The sequence below is a fragment of the Neoarius graeffei genome, chromosome 3, assembly GCF_027579695.1.
Source record: "Neoarius graeffei isolate fNeoGra1 chromosome 3, fNeoGra1.pri, whole genome shotgun sequence".
Classification (NCBI taxonomy): Eukaryota; Metazoa; Chordata; class Actinopteri; order Siluriformes; family Ariidae; genus Neoarius; species Neoarius graeffei.
Genome location: NC_083571.1, coordinates 72,752,506 through 72,769,048, shown reverse-complemented (window position 1 = coordinate 72,769,048; position 16,543 = coordinate 72,752,506). Strand labels below are relative to the sequence as shown.

At 43.5% G+C, this 16,543-nt stretch overlaps 1 protein-coding gene across 1 annotated transcript; it reads left to right on the top strand.

The window, feature by feature from the left end:
- The first annotated feature begins 2,113 nt into the window (after nt 1-2,113).
- On the top strand, nt 2,114-16,239 carry ccdc86 (coiled-coil domain containing 86). Its single transcript, XM_060917248.1, has 4 exons — nt 2,114-2,430; nt 8,985-9,114; nt 10,630-10,704; nt 15,034-16,239. Exons 1-4 carry the CDS (start codon nt 2,243-2,245, stop codon nt 15,157-15,159), a joined length of 519 nt encoding a protein of 172 aa, XP_060773231.1. The 5' UTR covers nt 2,114-2,242; the 3' UTR covers nt 15,160-16,239.
- Nucleotides 16,240-16,543: the final 304 nt, after the last annotated feature.

Sequence of the window (16,543 nt, the reverse complement as noted above, 5' to 3'; positions counted from 1 at the left end):
CAGAGTAGCACATAATTGTGAAGTGAAATGAAAATGATAAATTGTCTTCAAAATTTTAAACAAATAAAAATCTGAAAAATGTGGTGTGCATTAGTATTCAGCCCCCTGTCCTTTGATACCTCTAAATAAAATCAAGTGCAATCAATTGCCTTCAGAAGTCATCTAATTAGTTAATAGAGTCCTACTGTGTGTAATTTACTCTCAGCATAAATACATTTGTTCTGTGAAGGGCTCAGTGATTTGTTAGAGAACACTGAAGAACAAACAGCATCATAAAGACCAAAGAACTCACCAGATAGGTCAGGGATAAAGTTCTGGAGAAGTTTAAAGCAGGGTTAGGTTATAAAAAAATATCCCAAGCTCTGAACATCTCAAGAAGCACTGTTCAATCCATCATTCAAAAATGGAAAAAGTATGGCACAACTGCAAACCTACCAAGACATGGCCGTCCACCTAAACTGACAGAGCGAGCAAGGAGAGCACTGGTCAGAGAAGCAGCCAAGAGGCCCATGATCACTCTGGAGGAGTGGGCGATTGGGCGACGCACTGCCAAAATGAAAAAAAAAAAAGTTTTTTTTCTTTTCTTAAAAGGAACTTTCACCAGCGCTGCTCGAGGCCGTTTTAATCTGTCTCTGGGTATCATTGTCCAATCAGGGTGGTCTTGCTTCTAGAGTACCGCCCCTTTTGGGGCGATTTCAGTCACGCTGAAAATCGCCCAAGAGTTCACTGATGGAGTCCCATGTTAATATATATTTTTTTCTCCTGACTGACACTTCAATGCAATCTCTATGGGTTCCGGGGGGGGGGGGGGGGGGGGGGCTTGCCCTAACGTGCTTACATCACTGCAAAGTGCGGCAAAGTTGCTTTCGAGCCGCTCAGTTTCTGAGGTGAGATGGATGCAGAAACCAATTCAGTGCGGTCCTTAAAAGAAGTTCCATTTAGTCAGCGATCAAATCGAGCTAAATTGGCAACAAAACAAGCTGGACCCCCCTCGACCAAATCTAAACATAAAACAAATTTCGACAAGGGGGGGAAATCATATACTTGAGGTTTTACTTCAACATGGTCCCAGCGCAAATCCTGGCGAGCTGGCTGCAAGGACGCCTCAGCAGTTTTCTGCTCCCCCTGCTTACTTTCCCACCCTGGAGGTGGCTCCACGGACAACACTGCTTGGACGGTCACTGGAGTTTCGGACATGCATCATTTGTCGGAGAAAATAAAAAAACATGAGTCTTCAAAGATTCACATGGGCAGCTGCCTGAAATTTTCGGCTTTTGGGAGAGTGAACATCGCTACACAACTGGATGAAGGCTACAGGCTAGCAGTTCACCGCCACAACGATGAGGTGAGCAAGAACAGGCACGTATTAAACCGGCTCATCCAATGCGTGAAATTTTGTGGAGTGTTCGAGTTAGCTCTACGAGGCAAAGACGAAACTGAGGGCTCCAGTCACCGTGGTGTTTTTCTGGGTTTGGTTGACTTCGTGACTCTCACACACACACACACACACACACACACAGAGTCACAGAATCCGTTCACTTTTGATGTTTTCAATGTGCATTTTTATATTTGCCACACTTTGCTCTGAGAGTTAGCACTTTGGTAATATCCTTGGTAAATACCATTGCAAGATCTAAAGATCCACTCATCTTTTTATTCAACTGCTATTGTTATGTTAGCCAACTATTTACAATGTTTTGTTACAGTAAGTGCACTTTCCTGTTTGTCCTTAAGTTGCACAGTCTGTAAAATTCTTGCTGGTCATGGAGTTTGAAGTACAAAATCTATTTACAGAACATTCTGTCGAACAGTTGACTTGCTAGCTAGGTCAATTTACTTCAGTCCTGTGGACATTTATGGTCCGTGTAGACATAACGGGGGAAAATTGCCCCCCCTGAAAAAAAATTCAGGAGCCGCCACTGGAGTCAAGGCAGGTGAGCGAATACTTTTGAATATCTATCTATCTATCTATCTATCTATCTATCTGTGTATATACACACACACCCTTTCCTTCTCGCTATTCCCTTCCCCCCATGGTGCTGCTGTGCTCCTGGCCGCTAGGTGGAGACATGCGCACTTCTTCACTTCCGCACTCATTCTTCTTCGTCTTCACTTTTTCCACGTTGAGTAAACACACGTATCTCTACACGTGTGTTGGGGTTTGGGGAGGACGGTTCTGCTTGGATCGGTTCGGTTATTCAAATAAACTCCCCCAAAACGCTCACGCGCAGGAACACGAGCCATGTCGACCAATCAGGACAGTCTGATTCAGCCCAGTGCACGCGCTCCGGTACCGACAGAGATTAGCGATAAAACCGGCAGTCCTGATAAAGTCGGCGATAAGGTTCAGAACCAGTCTCCGGGCAGAACAATGATCCCGCTGGGGAAACCCAAATCCGGGCGCGTGTGGAAGGACCGGAACAAGCAGAGGTGTACACTTTATTCATCTTCTAAACTTTTATCTGTGACTCTTTCAGGGGTGTGTGATTACCGAGTAAACCATCATCGCGATTATTTTTTTCAGTACTAAATTCACGATTATTAATCACTATCTTTTCTATCTTTCTGTTCTGAGTGAAGTGTTCGTGTTTAATATTTAAATATTCCAGACCTTTCCATCAGCCCGGTGCTGCCGTGTTTTATCAGGATTTTCAATAAATGTATTGTTTATATAAACGTATAAAAAGTTTAATAGGTACATTTTTAGATAAAAAAAAAAAACGATTTGTAGGTACATTTCCACTAATCCTAAGTAAATAAACATGCCATAACAGTGCATCACCTGACCCAGAGATTATATGGACTGATGGCACTACTGTCTGCGGTTCAGGCCCAAAATATAATTCATTGCTGAATGGATCAACTTTTGTGCTTGATGTTTATTTTTTGCTATTTGTTTAATTTTTGATAACAGATTATTAAATTATGGCTGTGACATTTGTATGACATCTCTGGGTGCTGAGAGACAAATATCACACAGGACACATGCTGAACCTCAGCAAGAAGGTCCTGGGTTCGAGCCCCGGCGCCGGCGAGGGCCTTTCTGTGTGGAGTTTGCATGTTCTCCCCGTGTCCGCGTGGGTTTCCTCCGGGTGCTCCGGTTTCCCCCACAGTCCAAAGACATGCAGGTTAGGTTAACTGGTGACTCTAAATTGACCGTAGGTGTGAGTGTGAATGGTTGTCTGTGTCTATGTGTCAGCCCTGTGATGACCTGGCGACTTGTCCAGGGTGTACCCCGCCTTTTGCCCGTAGTCAGCTGGGATAGGCTCCAGCTTGCCTGCGACCCTGTAGAAGGATAAAGCGGCTTAAGATGATGAGATGAGATTACACACACTGTGTGAATGTTGGGATTAAAGCAAGACGGCCTTTCGATTTCATAAAATCGGTGAAATGTAGTTCCCTCTGAAAATTGGTCATTGTGATGTTTTTTTCTGTAATATCTCAAAAATAAAACTGGCCATTCTGTGGCTGGTAAGTTATTTATTTTGACGGGATTCCCGAGCGAATAATGTGAATGAAATTGCGTGCTTTGCGCAGTCAAGCAGAGGGAGGAATTGTGCGCATGCACAGGTTTTCATTGATTGTGCTCTGACCCAGTTCCATCATTTGGCCACGAGACGAGGAGCTAATCACAACAATATTTGTGTTGCAACTTCAGTACTCAAATTGTGACAAAAAATATGACCGAGCCAATGGATCCTACACATCAGATGCTGGTTAGTATATTTCTCCCTATCATAAATATTGTAATTAGTGAAGAACATGCTGCAATTAGCCCAAATATGTATCTTTTTGAGGCGAACTTGAGCCTGGTTACTCATCTTGTTGAAGTCTGTTTTTCACTGAGCGTATTCTACCCAATATTCGTTAGTCATAACAAAAAATATGTATTGATTTCACAATATAAATATTATTCCTATGCATTAGTTTACATAGAAGGTCCTTTTTTATCATTGCGATGGTGAGCGAAAATGTGTGTAATTAGACTATACACCTATCAGACCCTCCAGGATTTTGCGATGTTGCGATTTGCAACTTCAACGCAAATTCAGCTAATCCCCGCGAATTCAGGCGGTGTTGCAATTATAGCCAATCACCGCAAATTTGACCAATCGTTGGCGTCGTCTTGAGGTGACGTCGACAAACTACCTTCCGCCTTACTTCCGTGTATGCATTCAAGAGAAGCAGCATGTGCGCAGTGTTGCCAGATTGGGTGGTTTCAAGTGCATTTTGGCAGGTTTTGAACATATTTTGGGCTGGAAAACGTCAGCAGTATCTGAAGGTCCTGGGTTCGAGCCCCGGGGCCGGCGAGGGCCTTTCTGTGTGGAGTTTGCATGTTCTCCCCGTGTCCGCGTGGGTTTCCTCCGGGTGCTCCGGTTTCCCCCACAGTCCAAAGACATGCAGGTTAGGTTAACTGGTGACTCTAAATTGACCGTAGGTGTGAATGTGAGTGTGAATGGTTGTCTGTGTCTATGTGTCAGCCCTGTGATGACCTGGCAACTTGTCCAGGGTGTACCCTGCCTTTCGCCCGTAGTCAGCTGGGATAGGCTCCAGCTTGCCTGCGACCCTGTAGAAGGATAAAGCGGCTAGAGATAATGAGATGAGATGGAACGACCATCACTGAACAGACGTGGTAGTCTAAGGCTACATCCACACGACAACGGCAACGAGATGTTATTTAAAAAAATATCGCATCCAAATGGGCAACGATCAGTAAAATATCAGGTCCATATGGCAACGCAACGCTTGCTGAAAACGATGCAATACACATGCCACACCTCTAGGGGCGCTGTAAGACGGTCCCTTCGGAGACACCAGAACAATAGAAGAATTAAGGACGCATGCGCATAAACTATTATGCGCGAGACTTCATATTAGCCACAAAGTCAGAAAAATCTGTTCGTAAAATTACATTATAATGACCAAATACAATGAAAAGTATGTTTCCAGTCTCACCTGTGAAAGGTAATCCCATGTGATCTCGTTTAGACGGCAAACCTGTTGGTACAGTTAAACGCAGCACATGAATGAGGCATCTTTATTCTCCGCTTTGACCTATCCAATATGGCGGCGAGGATGACGTATGATTCTACGCGGAAGGCGGCGTCTTTAATGGTCCGGAATAAATTGAATGCTACACGTTGATGGATTAATTTGTTCTTCTACGCCCTTTTTGAGGAATGTATTGTAGGACTTAAACCAACATCTGAAGAGGTGAGATCGCTCCTTTTTTTTACCCTATTTTTGCTGGCGGGATTGACTCTGCACTAAGGGTTATTCTCTCTCTTTCTCTCACTTTGCACCATTACACAATAAATATTCACAGTGAAAATATTTTGTAAGCGCGTTTCATGAACCAAGTTATAGGATTTGTTGACAACTCGCATCGAGTTCGTTACACTTCTACCCGGCGTGAAGCACTCACAGTCATGTGGTTGTGACATCATCGTAAACAAATCCGTTCTACTCATCCAGATGACTTCGCAACGGCAACGTTGCCAGATCTTTCCACTCTGGAACCCGTTCTCAAAAGATTGCATTTTGGGGCACCCAAAATGCCGGTGCCGTGTGGACGCCAGGCCTAAACGATAAACAATTGTATCGGATTCACCTGAATCCGTTGCCATGTGGACAGGGCCTAAGACATCATTTATCAGCCGCCTACAATGCAGTCCTTGACACACTTCCCAGACAACTGAATGCACACCAAAACCCAGCTGTTTTCAGTGACTCACATAAGGACAGAGAGAACCAACAACCCATTGATCATCCCAACGACTCTCTGGACCGTTCACACCCAGCCCCCAGTGACCCACACCAACAGGATGACTCAACGACACCTTAGGATTGCTTTTCATCCATGAGAGGATAAATACCTGATACTCCCTATTAGTCAGACAGAACTGAAGAAGCCTTTCGGACGAGAGGTGAAATGTCTTCAAGAATCTTCAAGCAAGTCCAGTTGCTCTCTCTTACCACCCACAGTTTTTAAATGATACAGGAATTATTAGGAGAATTTAACACAATAGTGTGAGAAATGTTCTAGTTCACACTCCAGTCCAGAAGGTGGTGGTAATGCACCTAAAAGCTGTTTGCCAACCGCCATAAAAGATTTACCTAATGTGGAAATCCTGCTCTGGTCATTGGTACACGAGTCTCGCTCTTCCACGAAATCGTGGCATGCCGATCGCCGTTGATGGAGAATTTGTGCTCTGCGCGAGGCTTACGGCTAGTTCTGGGTTTGTCGAACTACATGGGAATGGTGCGGATTTCGCGTCAATTAGGCCAAGAAAAAAATAATTGTTTGTTTCCTATTACATCTTGAAAAAAAATAGGGTAGGTAGGTAGGTCTTTTTATTTTATTTTATTTTTTATCACACAAAATACCGGGTAGGTAGTTTTTTTTTTTTTTTTTAATAAATTTTAGGTGTGGCATTATTTGTCACCTTTGTTGCCTCTACTTTTGCGTCCTCGTGTACTTTTAGTATTTTTGTTTTGATAGCTAACATTTTTTGAAACTCTGGCTTCCGTTTACATTCAAATGTCAGTGCCCGCAAGCCAAAATTGCTGAGCAGGCTTTCCAACGTGACTTCCATTGTGATATCGATACCGCCGTTAGCCTGGGTGCTGTGTGTATACTGTTTGCATGACTCGTCCAGCGGAGGATGATAATGTTCGTAGAGTTCTTTTACAGTTGAAAACTTATAAAATGAACTTATTGTCTTACAATCTTCCGTGTGGTCGCAACTGATCACGGTAATTGAGAACACTTCGTTGGCCGCCATGATGCCTAGCGTTGTGTACAACACAAGCCAGAGTTTCCCGGAAAGAGGTCATGGCGTCAGATTGAGGCCGTGAGAAATCAATGAGTGTTTCTTGTCCGATATATGCGTTTTAGAATTAGTCACTTGTCAGATCGACAATATTATGCAAATCGTAATGCAGATATTTTTTTTTCAAAATTTATTGTTGGTCGTCAAAAATAAATTTTTTTTTTAAACATCTAACAAAAAAGTCTAGGGTCGGGGCATTTTTTTTAAACGGTCGGTCGGGTAACCGGAAACAAACAATTATTTTTTTCTTGGCCTTACGAGAAATGCATGCTAATTCTTGCTAATTTCGGTGTTTTTAAAGAAGAAAGTCAAGACATTGGGTGTTTTGCAGCCAAGTTTATTTAATCAACATTTTTTTTTTTTTTTTTTACTTTTGGTAGCATATTTTGGGCGCTTGACCTTAATTTGGGCGCCGTTTTAATTTGGGTGCCTACGACGTTATCCGTCACAGCTTTCATGTAATTGAAAGGCCTGCATGCGTGCATTCATGTACTCCATTGTTCTCTTAGGTTGCAAATTTGTATCCCACAATGCATTGCAAATGGGGAAACCTCACCATGTCATGCATGACTTAGTATCTTGGTTAAGGTCACGGTGAGGCAGGGAAAAATGGCAGAGAATTTAGGGCCAAGGGGGCTCTAAATTCATTAATTGTTCTTTTAGGAAAAAAAAGTAATAAAATTTGAAGTCTGATTTGACTTCAGTAGCTTTTGGTCCACTAAAAAAAATAATTGTGTGCCAGGGAAAATTCTTTTTATGGCCTAAATTCAAAAAATCTAAAAGGCAGTATACGTTTAAACATTCAGCTCTGATTTATTAACTGCATTTGTGACCCACAACAACTTCAGGTTTATTTCTAAAGCACATTCAAAACAGCTTACATTGTGCAGCCCACTGGACAGTGAATAGAGAGATAAAGAATAATAAATATATGCATTAACACAACTGCAGCCAGTGTTTGAGGCTGAATGGATTCAGTGCATTACATTAAAAAGGGGAACTGAAGTCTTTTTAAACTTGCTTTATTTCTTAATATTAACGTATTATTCAATTATGTTTTTGGTTTTATTAACCTTATCATGACTTGTATTGGCATATTATATTCCACTTATCGGCCTTTTCAGTTTTTAGCTATGTTGAATGTAGTTCATATGGTCCACGGCAGGACCATCCGTGCGATCTTTGCGAGACTTCAAATGTGAAGTGTCAGCGCCGCCATTTTGAAAACTGTTTACACAGTAGCCAGATCGCCATATCATTCCAATTTAAATTAATTTTGAGATTTGCCAGCTTCATCGGTGATTGAGATTATTCCATATGACTTTGAACCAACATGGAGTAGAGAAGAGTTGGAAAGACGACAGGATAAGGACTAGTCCGTCGCGCTGGTATCTACGTCATTACTGTCGCACAATTAAAACGTGCCAGATCAGGCGGCTGGTGGGTTTTCAAACTAATAAATACATGCATGTATTTTTGTGATAAATACATATACTGAGCGCATTTCCCACATAATCCTCGCTAAGGTTTCGGACAGCACTACAAAATGTCGTCCCCACTATATAGTGCCTTATATAGTGAGTAGGGAGTGATTTCGGACACGGGGGGAAAACTTCCGGCTTGATTACATCAACATTCAAATGAGGGCACACACGTCTTTTGACAATGTTGGTCACTTTGATTTCCGCTGTACATTTTACTTCTGTCCTACAAAGTCTTGCACAGGTCTCAGCGAATCTCGTTTACGGCCATTGCTTTGACATATGGACTGATGTATTACATGGCATATTTCAAACACTCATAACTTGCTATAGCAGTGACAAAATAGCTGTCAGAAATGCATTCCTACATTTTATAAAATGAGAAATAGAATTTTGAAAATAAAATTTGCTTTCAGTTCCCCTTTAACAGCATTTAGCAGGGGTTCTTACACAGAGCACTATACAATATACCCAGTGCAGCCTGAGGAGCAGTTGGGGGTTAGGTGCCTTTGCTCAAGGGCACTTCAGCCATTGCTGCTGGTCTAGGGAAGCAAACTGGTGACCTTTTGGTCCCAAAGCTGCTTCTCTAACCGGCCATGACGTCCCCCGATGCATCACACAATGCTTTGATGTTTGTTGTAATGGTTTGTGTGTGTGTTTTGTTTTGTAGGTTCTCAGCTCTGTTGCGTGATAAACCTCTGCGCAGCTCCTGGCAGAAGAAGATGGAGGCCAAGAGGGAGAAGGAGATGGTGAAGCAGTACCAACAACAGCTCAAAGACAATAAAGCCAGAGAGAAGGAGGTGTGTGTGTGTGTGTGTGTGTGTGTGTGTGTGTGCATGCACGCGCATGCGCAGGTAAATGGATAAAAAGTACAAACAAAACTCATAATCAGGTATAGACCCCTTCGCAGTAAACGTCATTCATACGTAAGCAGAAATTGCACGTGCAGCCTGGACCCAAAAAAGACTCAGAAATGCCTAGTTGTTGTGTTGTCGGGTGTCAGAATCGTAGCAGTGATGGGGTTAAAACGTACAGAATTCCAGCAGGATCTCACCCATTCCAAAAAAATCGCCGACGTCTATGACTACAAGCCATCAAACGTGTAGACTGGGATGAAAGCACCATCAAAAATGCGCGGGTTTGCAGCGCCCACTTCATCACAGGTAAGATCAGGCTATTTATTAAATCTTTCTTTTTTTATTCTTTCTAGTCTTCGTTTATTGATGTAGTAAAATACTTTGGTAACGTTTGTCTGATTAGCTGGGTCATAGTTACACAATGTAATGACTATTGTTAGCATGTTAACTTAGCTTTGCATGCAATTTTGTTTGTAGGAGAGGTCTCGCTTGACTCAAGCAGTCCAGATTTTGTGCCATCATTATTTGTGTATGCTGAAAATCACAATTTTAAAGCAAGGATGGAAAGGTAAAATTGTGTGCCCTCACTCTAAATGCCAACTTACGGTGACTGCTCTAACCTAGCTCCCGCCCCGTTCAGTTTCATTTCTGGTCTCTGCCTCTCGCTTTTTACGCAGCTCTGATTTCTCTTAGCTGCACTCTTTACACTATCATTCCTTTCATGCCATTACCTCCTGCAAATTGCTGTTTAGTGTTGGTATTTGCTGTCGTAGCTAAAGCCACATTGCCATCACATCACTGGCATAATTTGATTAAAACAAAATGAATATGAATGTCCCATTGTTAATCAAGTTGTACATGCCCGCACATAACATAATCATATGCGTCTAAAGACTTGTAGGCACGAAGTTTTTCGTGGGTGTACACTGAAGTCTTGTCAATAAGGTACGAGTATATATCTGGCCATTGTATACCAGGGAACTTACTAACATCATCCGTCCACTCTTTAATTAAATGCGGATCCGGTAGGCGATGTACACTTGTTAGAGTTAACTTGTTTATGTAGCGTTCTCGATCTTGTAAGACAATTGTTTGGCATAATCTGACAGCTCATAATGCCGGTCTATGGGCAGCGCCATTGTTTCTGGGTCCAGGCTGCGCGCGCATCCTGGCAACGGTCGGTTTGTTTACAAACATGCGAAGGGGTCTATAAAACCTCAGAATTGGTTCAGTAATGTGTCATGAGTGAAGTCTACCACAAGATGGCGCCAAAATTCCTGAAGTGTTTACAAATTAATAATAAAGCCACTGTAAGTGGAGATACTCCTCAGTGGCTGAATGAAGGCATTAATCCAGTCCTGTGTGCTTGAGCTGAGTAACATTTACTCCAGATACACTGTTAAACCTCTAGATGTTTTCAAAAAGGTATGAACAAAAAAATGGATAAATGTTTTACAGGAGAAAAGGAAGAGACAGGAAGAACATCTGAGGAGACGAGCAGCAAATGAGAAGAAAGCAGAGATTGTTCAAGTGGTGAGACGCACACACCTACAGATTTCTAATTTATTTTAGAAAATAAGAGACTGAATTAGTGTTTCTTTGATTTGCACACTTCCTGGTAAGCCACGCCCACTCTCAGTGAACCGACAGTTTGTTGAGCGACTCGGGCCATACAAGGTGGGGAAAAAGGCTGCCAGTGTGAAGACGGAGTTTTATCGGTTTCAGGCCACTTCATGATCGTGTTTATGGATTTTTGATGACTTTGATGAATTGGGGGGGGGGGGAGTAAAATATGTATGTGCAAAAGTTTGGATACCCTTCCACTTGTAAAATTTTCAGAACTTAATTAAGTTAATTGGCTCATTTAGGATTCACTGAGCAGGTCAAGGATTTCCATTAGGAATAAAAATTCCAGAGTAATGAATTCTGTGACTCTTCAAACTTTCAGCTAACATTCAATAATCATGGGCTCCTTTAAGCAGCTGATTGACCATCTGAAAATGAAGCTAACTGATGCAAACAAAGCAGGAGAAGACTATAAACGATAAACTAAAGGAGAAGACTGAGATTTTACTGATGCAGTGATGTTAAAAATAACGAATCCTGATTTCATCCGAAATTGTATCCAGTGCATGTTTTTAAATCGGAGCAAATCGGTGAATCTTCCCACCTCTAATGGCAGCGGATTTATTAAGGCTTTGTGCAGCAACCAGCAGTACAGGAAACATTGTACAGGTTGAGGGAAGAATGGATTCCAGTAAATTTCAGACAGTTCCTGAGATACTGTGAGTAAAGGAACTGAAACTAAAGAGACTCATTTCTACAACAGGACATCCAAATCATCCCCTAAGATTCAGCATGAGCTTCAAGAAATGCAAGGAAGCCTGGACTTGAACATCACTGAATATCTGTGAAAGAATCTTAAATATGCTGTAGCTCCAATAAAGAACATCTCCGAACTGAGAGACGTTCTGTAAGGAAGAGTGGGCAAAAGTTCTTTAAACTGGAACAGAAAGACTCTTTATAGACTCTTTTGCATATGTCACAATGGTTCTTATTTATTCTTTATCAAATGTAAAGTAACTGTGTATTTTTCCAAATTAAATATACAATTTTATTTATTTTAGTATTAAATTGTACAGTCTGGGGTCCAAGGTTGTCATAGCCGGGGGTGGCAGTGGGGATAAGCTCCCATTGCCTATAAAGTGCTCCCATTGGCGCGTGTCTCAGATGGCCTCTGACAACCAAGTCCAACTCCTAGTCTGCTCGTGTGGCTTGGCCTTTAAGCCCGGTGGACCTGCTTGTACTGATAGGAGAAGGGGCGAAGGTGGATCTCTGGCGCCTTAAGACCAGTTGCTTTGGGTAGGTAGAGCTCGTCAGCCCGGGAAGGCAGTCTGTCTAGGAGAAGGAAATTCTGATCCCAAACCTCTGTTGCCTTGCGGCCATATCCAGCCATGGAAAAGGCTTCAGTAGTAAACCTCAAGGAAAAATCCGGAGTTGGAGCCCCTAAGGCAGTAGGATCGTCAATCTTGATTTCCTTCCGGCAGCTCCTGCAGCCAACCTGGTGCCAAACGTACTGCTTTGCTTTCCTTTGGACCACACCAGCGAGGCAGAGAGGGGGATTCTGGTGTCGGGCAGCCCTGAGTCTCCATACACCTTGCCTAGTTCTGCGCTCCGGAGCGGCCACTTCGGTGTTGCTGTAAGCAGCAAAAACAACACAGGAGGAAGCAGTCTAGGAGTTATAAGTGCAGTCTGATTGGCGTAGGGCAAGGCGCTACGGGTTGTCTCCATCAGTGGGAGGGATCATCGTAGTCCCACTGGTCAGCTACAGCCTGCCTTAAAGCCGGGCAGCCCCTGGCCAGTAAGGTGCCGACCTGCCTCAGTCTGCCTGCTTCAGTGGGTGCTTGGAGCTTAGAGAACCTTCTCAACAAGTGGACTGCATCACTGCACCATGCAAAACAATAAGAAGAAAGAAGAAACTGCCAGTCCAACAACTCGCAAGCTGGAACATCAGGACCATGTGTCCTGGCCTATCTGATGACTTGCACCAAATCGGCGACTCAAGGAAAACGGCTGTCATCAACGCTGAACTCCTCAAGACTGAATGTGGACATAGCTGCTCTTCAAGAGACCAGGTTAGCAGAAAGCGGCACATTGCATGAGAAGGACTACTTATTCTGGCAGGGTAGAGCTGAAGATGAAATGCAACTGCACGGTGTGGGATTTGCTGTCAAGAACAGCTTGCTGTCCTCTGTTGAACCATCATCAGATAGCACTGAACGCATCCTTACCTTGTGACTCTCCACTTCCACAGGCTTCGTGAATATCTTCACCATCTATGCCCCAACTCTGCTCTGGAGGTCGAAGATAAGTTTTATGAAGACCTGTGCACTTGTTCCTGCTTGGAGACTTCAACGCCAGCGTGGGTAGAGACTACGACTCATGGCCCAACTGCATTGGACACCTTTGGCATGATGAACGAGAGTGGTCAAAGGCTGCTGGAATTCTGTTCCTATCGCAAACTCTGTATCAGCAATATGTTCTTCAATACAAAGCCACACCACCAAATGTCTTGGATGCATCCAAGGTCCCATCACTGGCACCAACTGGACTTGATCATCATCAGGAGAGCCCAGCTGATGCGCGTACTCACCACATGCAGCTATCACAGTGCGGACTGTGATACAGACCGCACACTGGTGTGCAGCAAGGTACGCCTTCTGTCGAAGAAATTCCACTACTCCAAGCATTCTGGCCCTCCACGCATCAACACTGCTATGGTGTCTGACCCTGAACTCTGCACTCAGTTTGCTGACACTGTTGAAAAAGCCTTAGAGGACCAACCAGCAACTGGGACTGCCGAAGAAAGATGGAACCTTCTATGGGACACCATCTACACCACAGCCCTGTCTATATTCGGCAGGAGTGAACAATGGAACCCAGACTGGTTCGACGAGAGTCTCTCAGAGATGAAACCGGTCATTGACACTAAGCGAGGAGCCCTGACGAACTACAAGAGGGAGCCATCAGCTAAGAACCTCGCTGCCCTGAGAACAGCAAGAAGCAACGCTCAGAGGACCGCAAGACACTGTGCCAACCAGTACTGGTTGAACTAATGATCCAGCATCCACCATGCTGCTGACAGCAGGAACATGTGGGGAGTGTATGAAGCTATGAAGAAAGCTTTCGGACAGAGTGCAAGGAAAACTGCTGTCCTGAACTTGTCCATGGGTGAGACCATCACAAAACGCAATGAACAGATGGAACAATGGGTAGAATACTATATTAAGACCTATACTCGAGAGAGAACGTAGTCACAGAGTCAGCCCTCGACAGCATCCCCAGCCTACCAGTCATGGAGGAGCTTGATGTACCACCAATAGATGAAGAGCTCAGCAAAGCCATCGACACCCTCACACATGGCAAGGCTCCAGGAAGTGACGGCATTCCAGCAGAAGGGCTACAGTGCGCCAAGTCCACTCTACTACCACACCTCCATGAGCTCCTCTGTCAATGCTGGGAAGAAGGATCAGTGCCCCATGACATGCGTGATGCAAACATTGTCATGCTTTCCAAGAACAAGGGGGACCGCAGTGATAGTTGTTACAATCGCAGGATATCACTGGTGAGCATTGCAGGGAAGGTATTTGCCTGGGTAACCCTGAAGTGACTGCAGCAACTTGCTGGCCGAGTCCATCCTGAGTCGCAGTGTGGCTTCAGAGCACAGCAGACAGCAGAGACAGCTGCATGAGAGGTGCCAGGAACAAAAGCAGTCCCTGCACATTGCCTTCCTAGATCTGACTATAGCATTTGACCTTGTAAGCAGAAAGGGTCTCTTCAAGCTCCTCGTGAAGATAGGATGCCCACAAAAACTGCTGAATATGACATCGTTGTTCCATGAGGACATGAAGGGTACAGTGCAGTTCGACAGGTCATCATCCACTCCCTTCCCCATCAGCAGCGGAGTGAAGCAAGGCTGTGTCTTTGCTCCCACTCTCTTCGGCATCATCTTTTTGCTGCTGCTATCATACGCCTTCAGCTCCTCAGGTGGGGTGTTTCTCTACATTCGTTCATTCTTTCCCTTTTTCCCCCCCGAGTATAAACATCAGACCTGGTTAATAGCAGATGTGAGCGATTTATGAGAAAAAATCACAATATTTGAATACATTTCTTCAGAAACTAACTGTTTAACTGAACTAACTGAAATTAATTATTTATTTGACATCTACAAAAATAAACTGCATCACTGTTAAGGGGGGGCATTTTCATGGTGAAAGGCGACACAGGTTTGGTAAAAATAGAAAAAGAAAAACGAACTGTTCTCTAATCACACATTCTTCTCAACTATTTTTATTTTTTTAGATTCGCAACACAGCCAAGCTGAAGCGCATGAAGAAGAAGCAGCTGCAGAATATCGAGAAGAGAGATACGTTGTTGGCGCTGCAGAAAACTCCGCCCATCACCAAAAAAGCAACCAAAGGGGAATAAAAGATGAATAGATGAACTAAAGACATTAAAGATTGTGATTAATTTCACTTAATGATGTACAGAGACTGCGCCCACATGCACGCACACTCACTCACTCATTCACTCTATGTTCACTTTAATAAGAACTTGTTCTTGACTCTAAGATCCCTGTTCTTGGCTGCAGGAGTGGAACCCAGTATGGTCTTCTGCTGTTGCATGCTGAGATGCTTTTCTGCTCACCATGGCTGTAAAGAGTGTTTACATGATTTACTGTATCCTTCCTACCAAAAAAGCTCAAACCAATCTGGCCATTTTCCTCTGACCTCTTATCAACAAGGTGTTTGTTTCCACCCACAGAACTGTTGCTCATTCAATGTTTTTTTTGTTTGTTTTTCACACCATTCTGTGTAAACTCTAGAGACTGTTGTGTGTCAAAATCCCAGGAGATCAGCATCCATCCATTATCCGTAACCACTTATCCTATGCAGGTTCACAGGCAAGCTGGAGCCTATCCCACATAGAGACAAACAACCATTCACACTCAGTCAATTTAGAGCCACCAATCAGCCTAACCTGCATGTCCTTGGACTGTGGGGAAAACAGGAGCACCCAGAGGAAACCCACGCAGACAACATGCAAACTCCACACGGAAAGGCCCCTGTCAGCCACTGGGCTCGAACCCAGAACCTTCTTGCTGTGAGGCGACAGTGCCAACCACTACACCACCATGGCACCCAGGAGATCAGCAGTTTCTGAAATACCCAAACCAGTCCATCTGGCTCAAACCAACACCCATGCCACACTGAAAGTCACACTTTGAGATCACAATTTTTCCCATTCTGATGTTTGAAGTGAACATTAACTGAAGCTCTTGATTTGTATCTGCATGATTGTATGCATTGTGCTGCTGTCAAGGGATTGGCTGATTAGAGAACTGCGTAGAACAGCTGGTGGATGGGTGCATATTGGGTGTGTGTGTGTGTGTGTGTGTGTGAGAGACACAATGTAGTTTGGGTTTTTTTTTGCAAACATCATTGGGACTTTTGCAAGAGGTGCCTAAGATGTAAACAAGTGCAATAAAACCCAGTACTTTCTGCTGTGGCTTGTTTTTAAATACTTCCTGTGAAAACACTTTCTCTTTCTCTTTGTCAGCTGAGCTAAAATTCCCATGCAAAGCTGTTTCACTTTATCTGAAGTCACGTGTTTTCTAAGCAAGTGAACAGTAACAAGATTATCTGATGAAGTAGATTTAATGTTAACACCTGATATTTTTTATTTATTACAGACTATCATGTCATACTTTTTCTCTGTTATATTTAACAAGTTTCTGTTCTCACTTTACAGTCCAGCAGCTATAAACAACTGTTCCCTCTTTTTTCTTAAGAGTAAAAAATAATTCTGCAGT

Coding starts and splice junctions, on each gene's coding strand:
- ccdc86 (XM_060917248.1), top strand. CDS start 2,243: ATGTCGACCAATCAGGACAGTCTGATTCAGCCCAGTGCACGCGCTCCG. Junction 9,115..10,629: donor ATAAAGCCAGAGAGAAGGAG/GTGTGTGTGTGT, acceptor AATGTTTTACAG/GAGAAAAGGAAGAGACAGGA. Junction 10,705..15,033: donor AAGCAGAGATTGTTCAAGTG/GTGAGACGCACA, acceptor TTATTTTTTTAG/ATTCGCAACACAGCCAAGCT.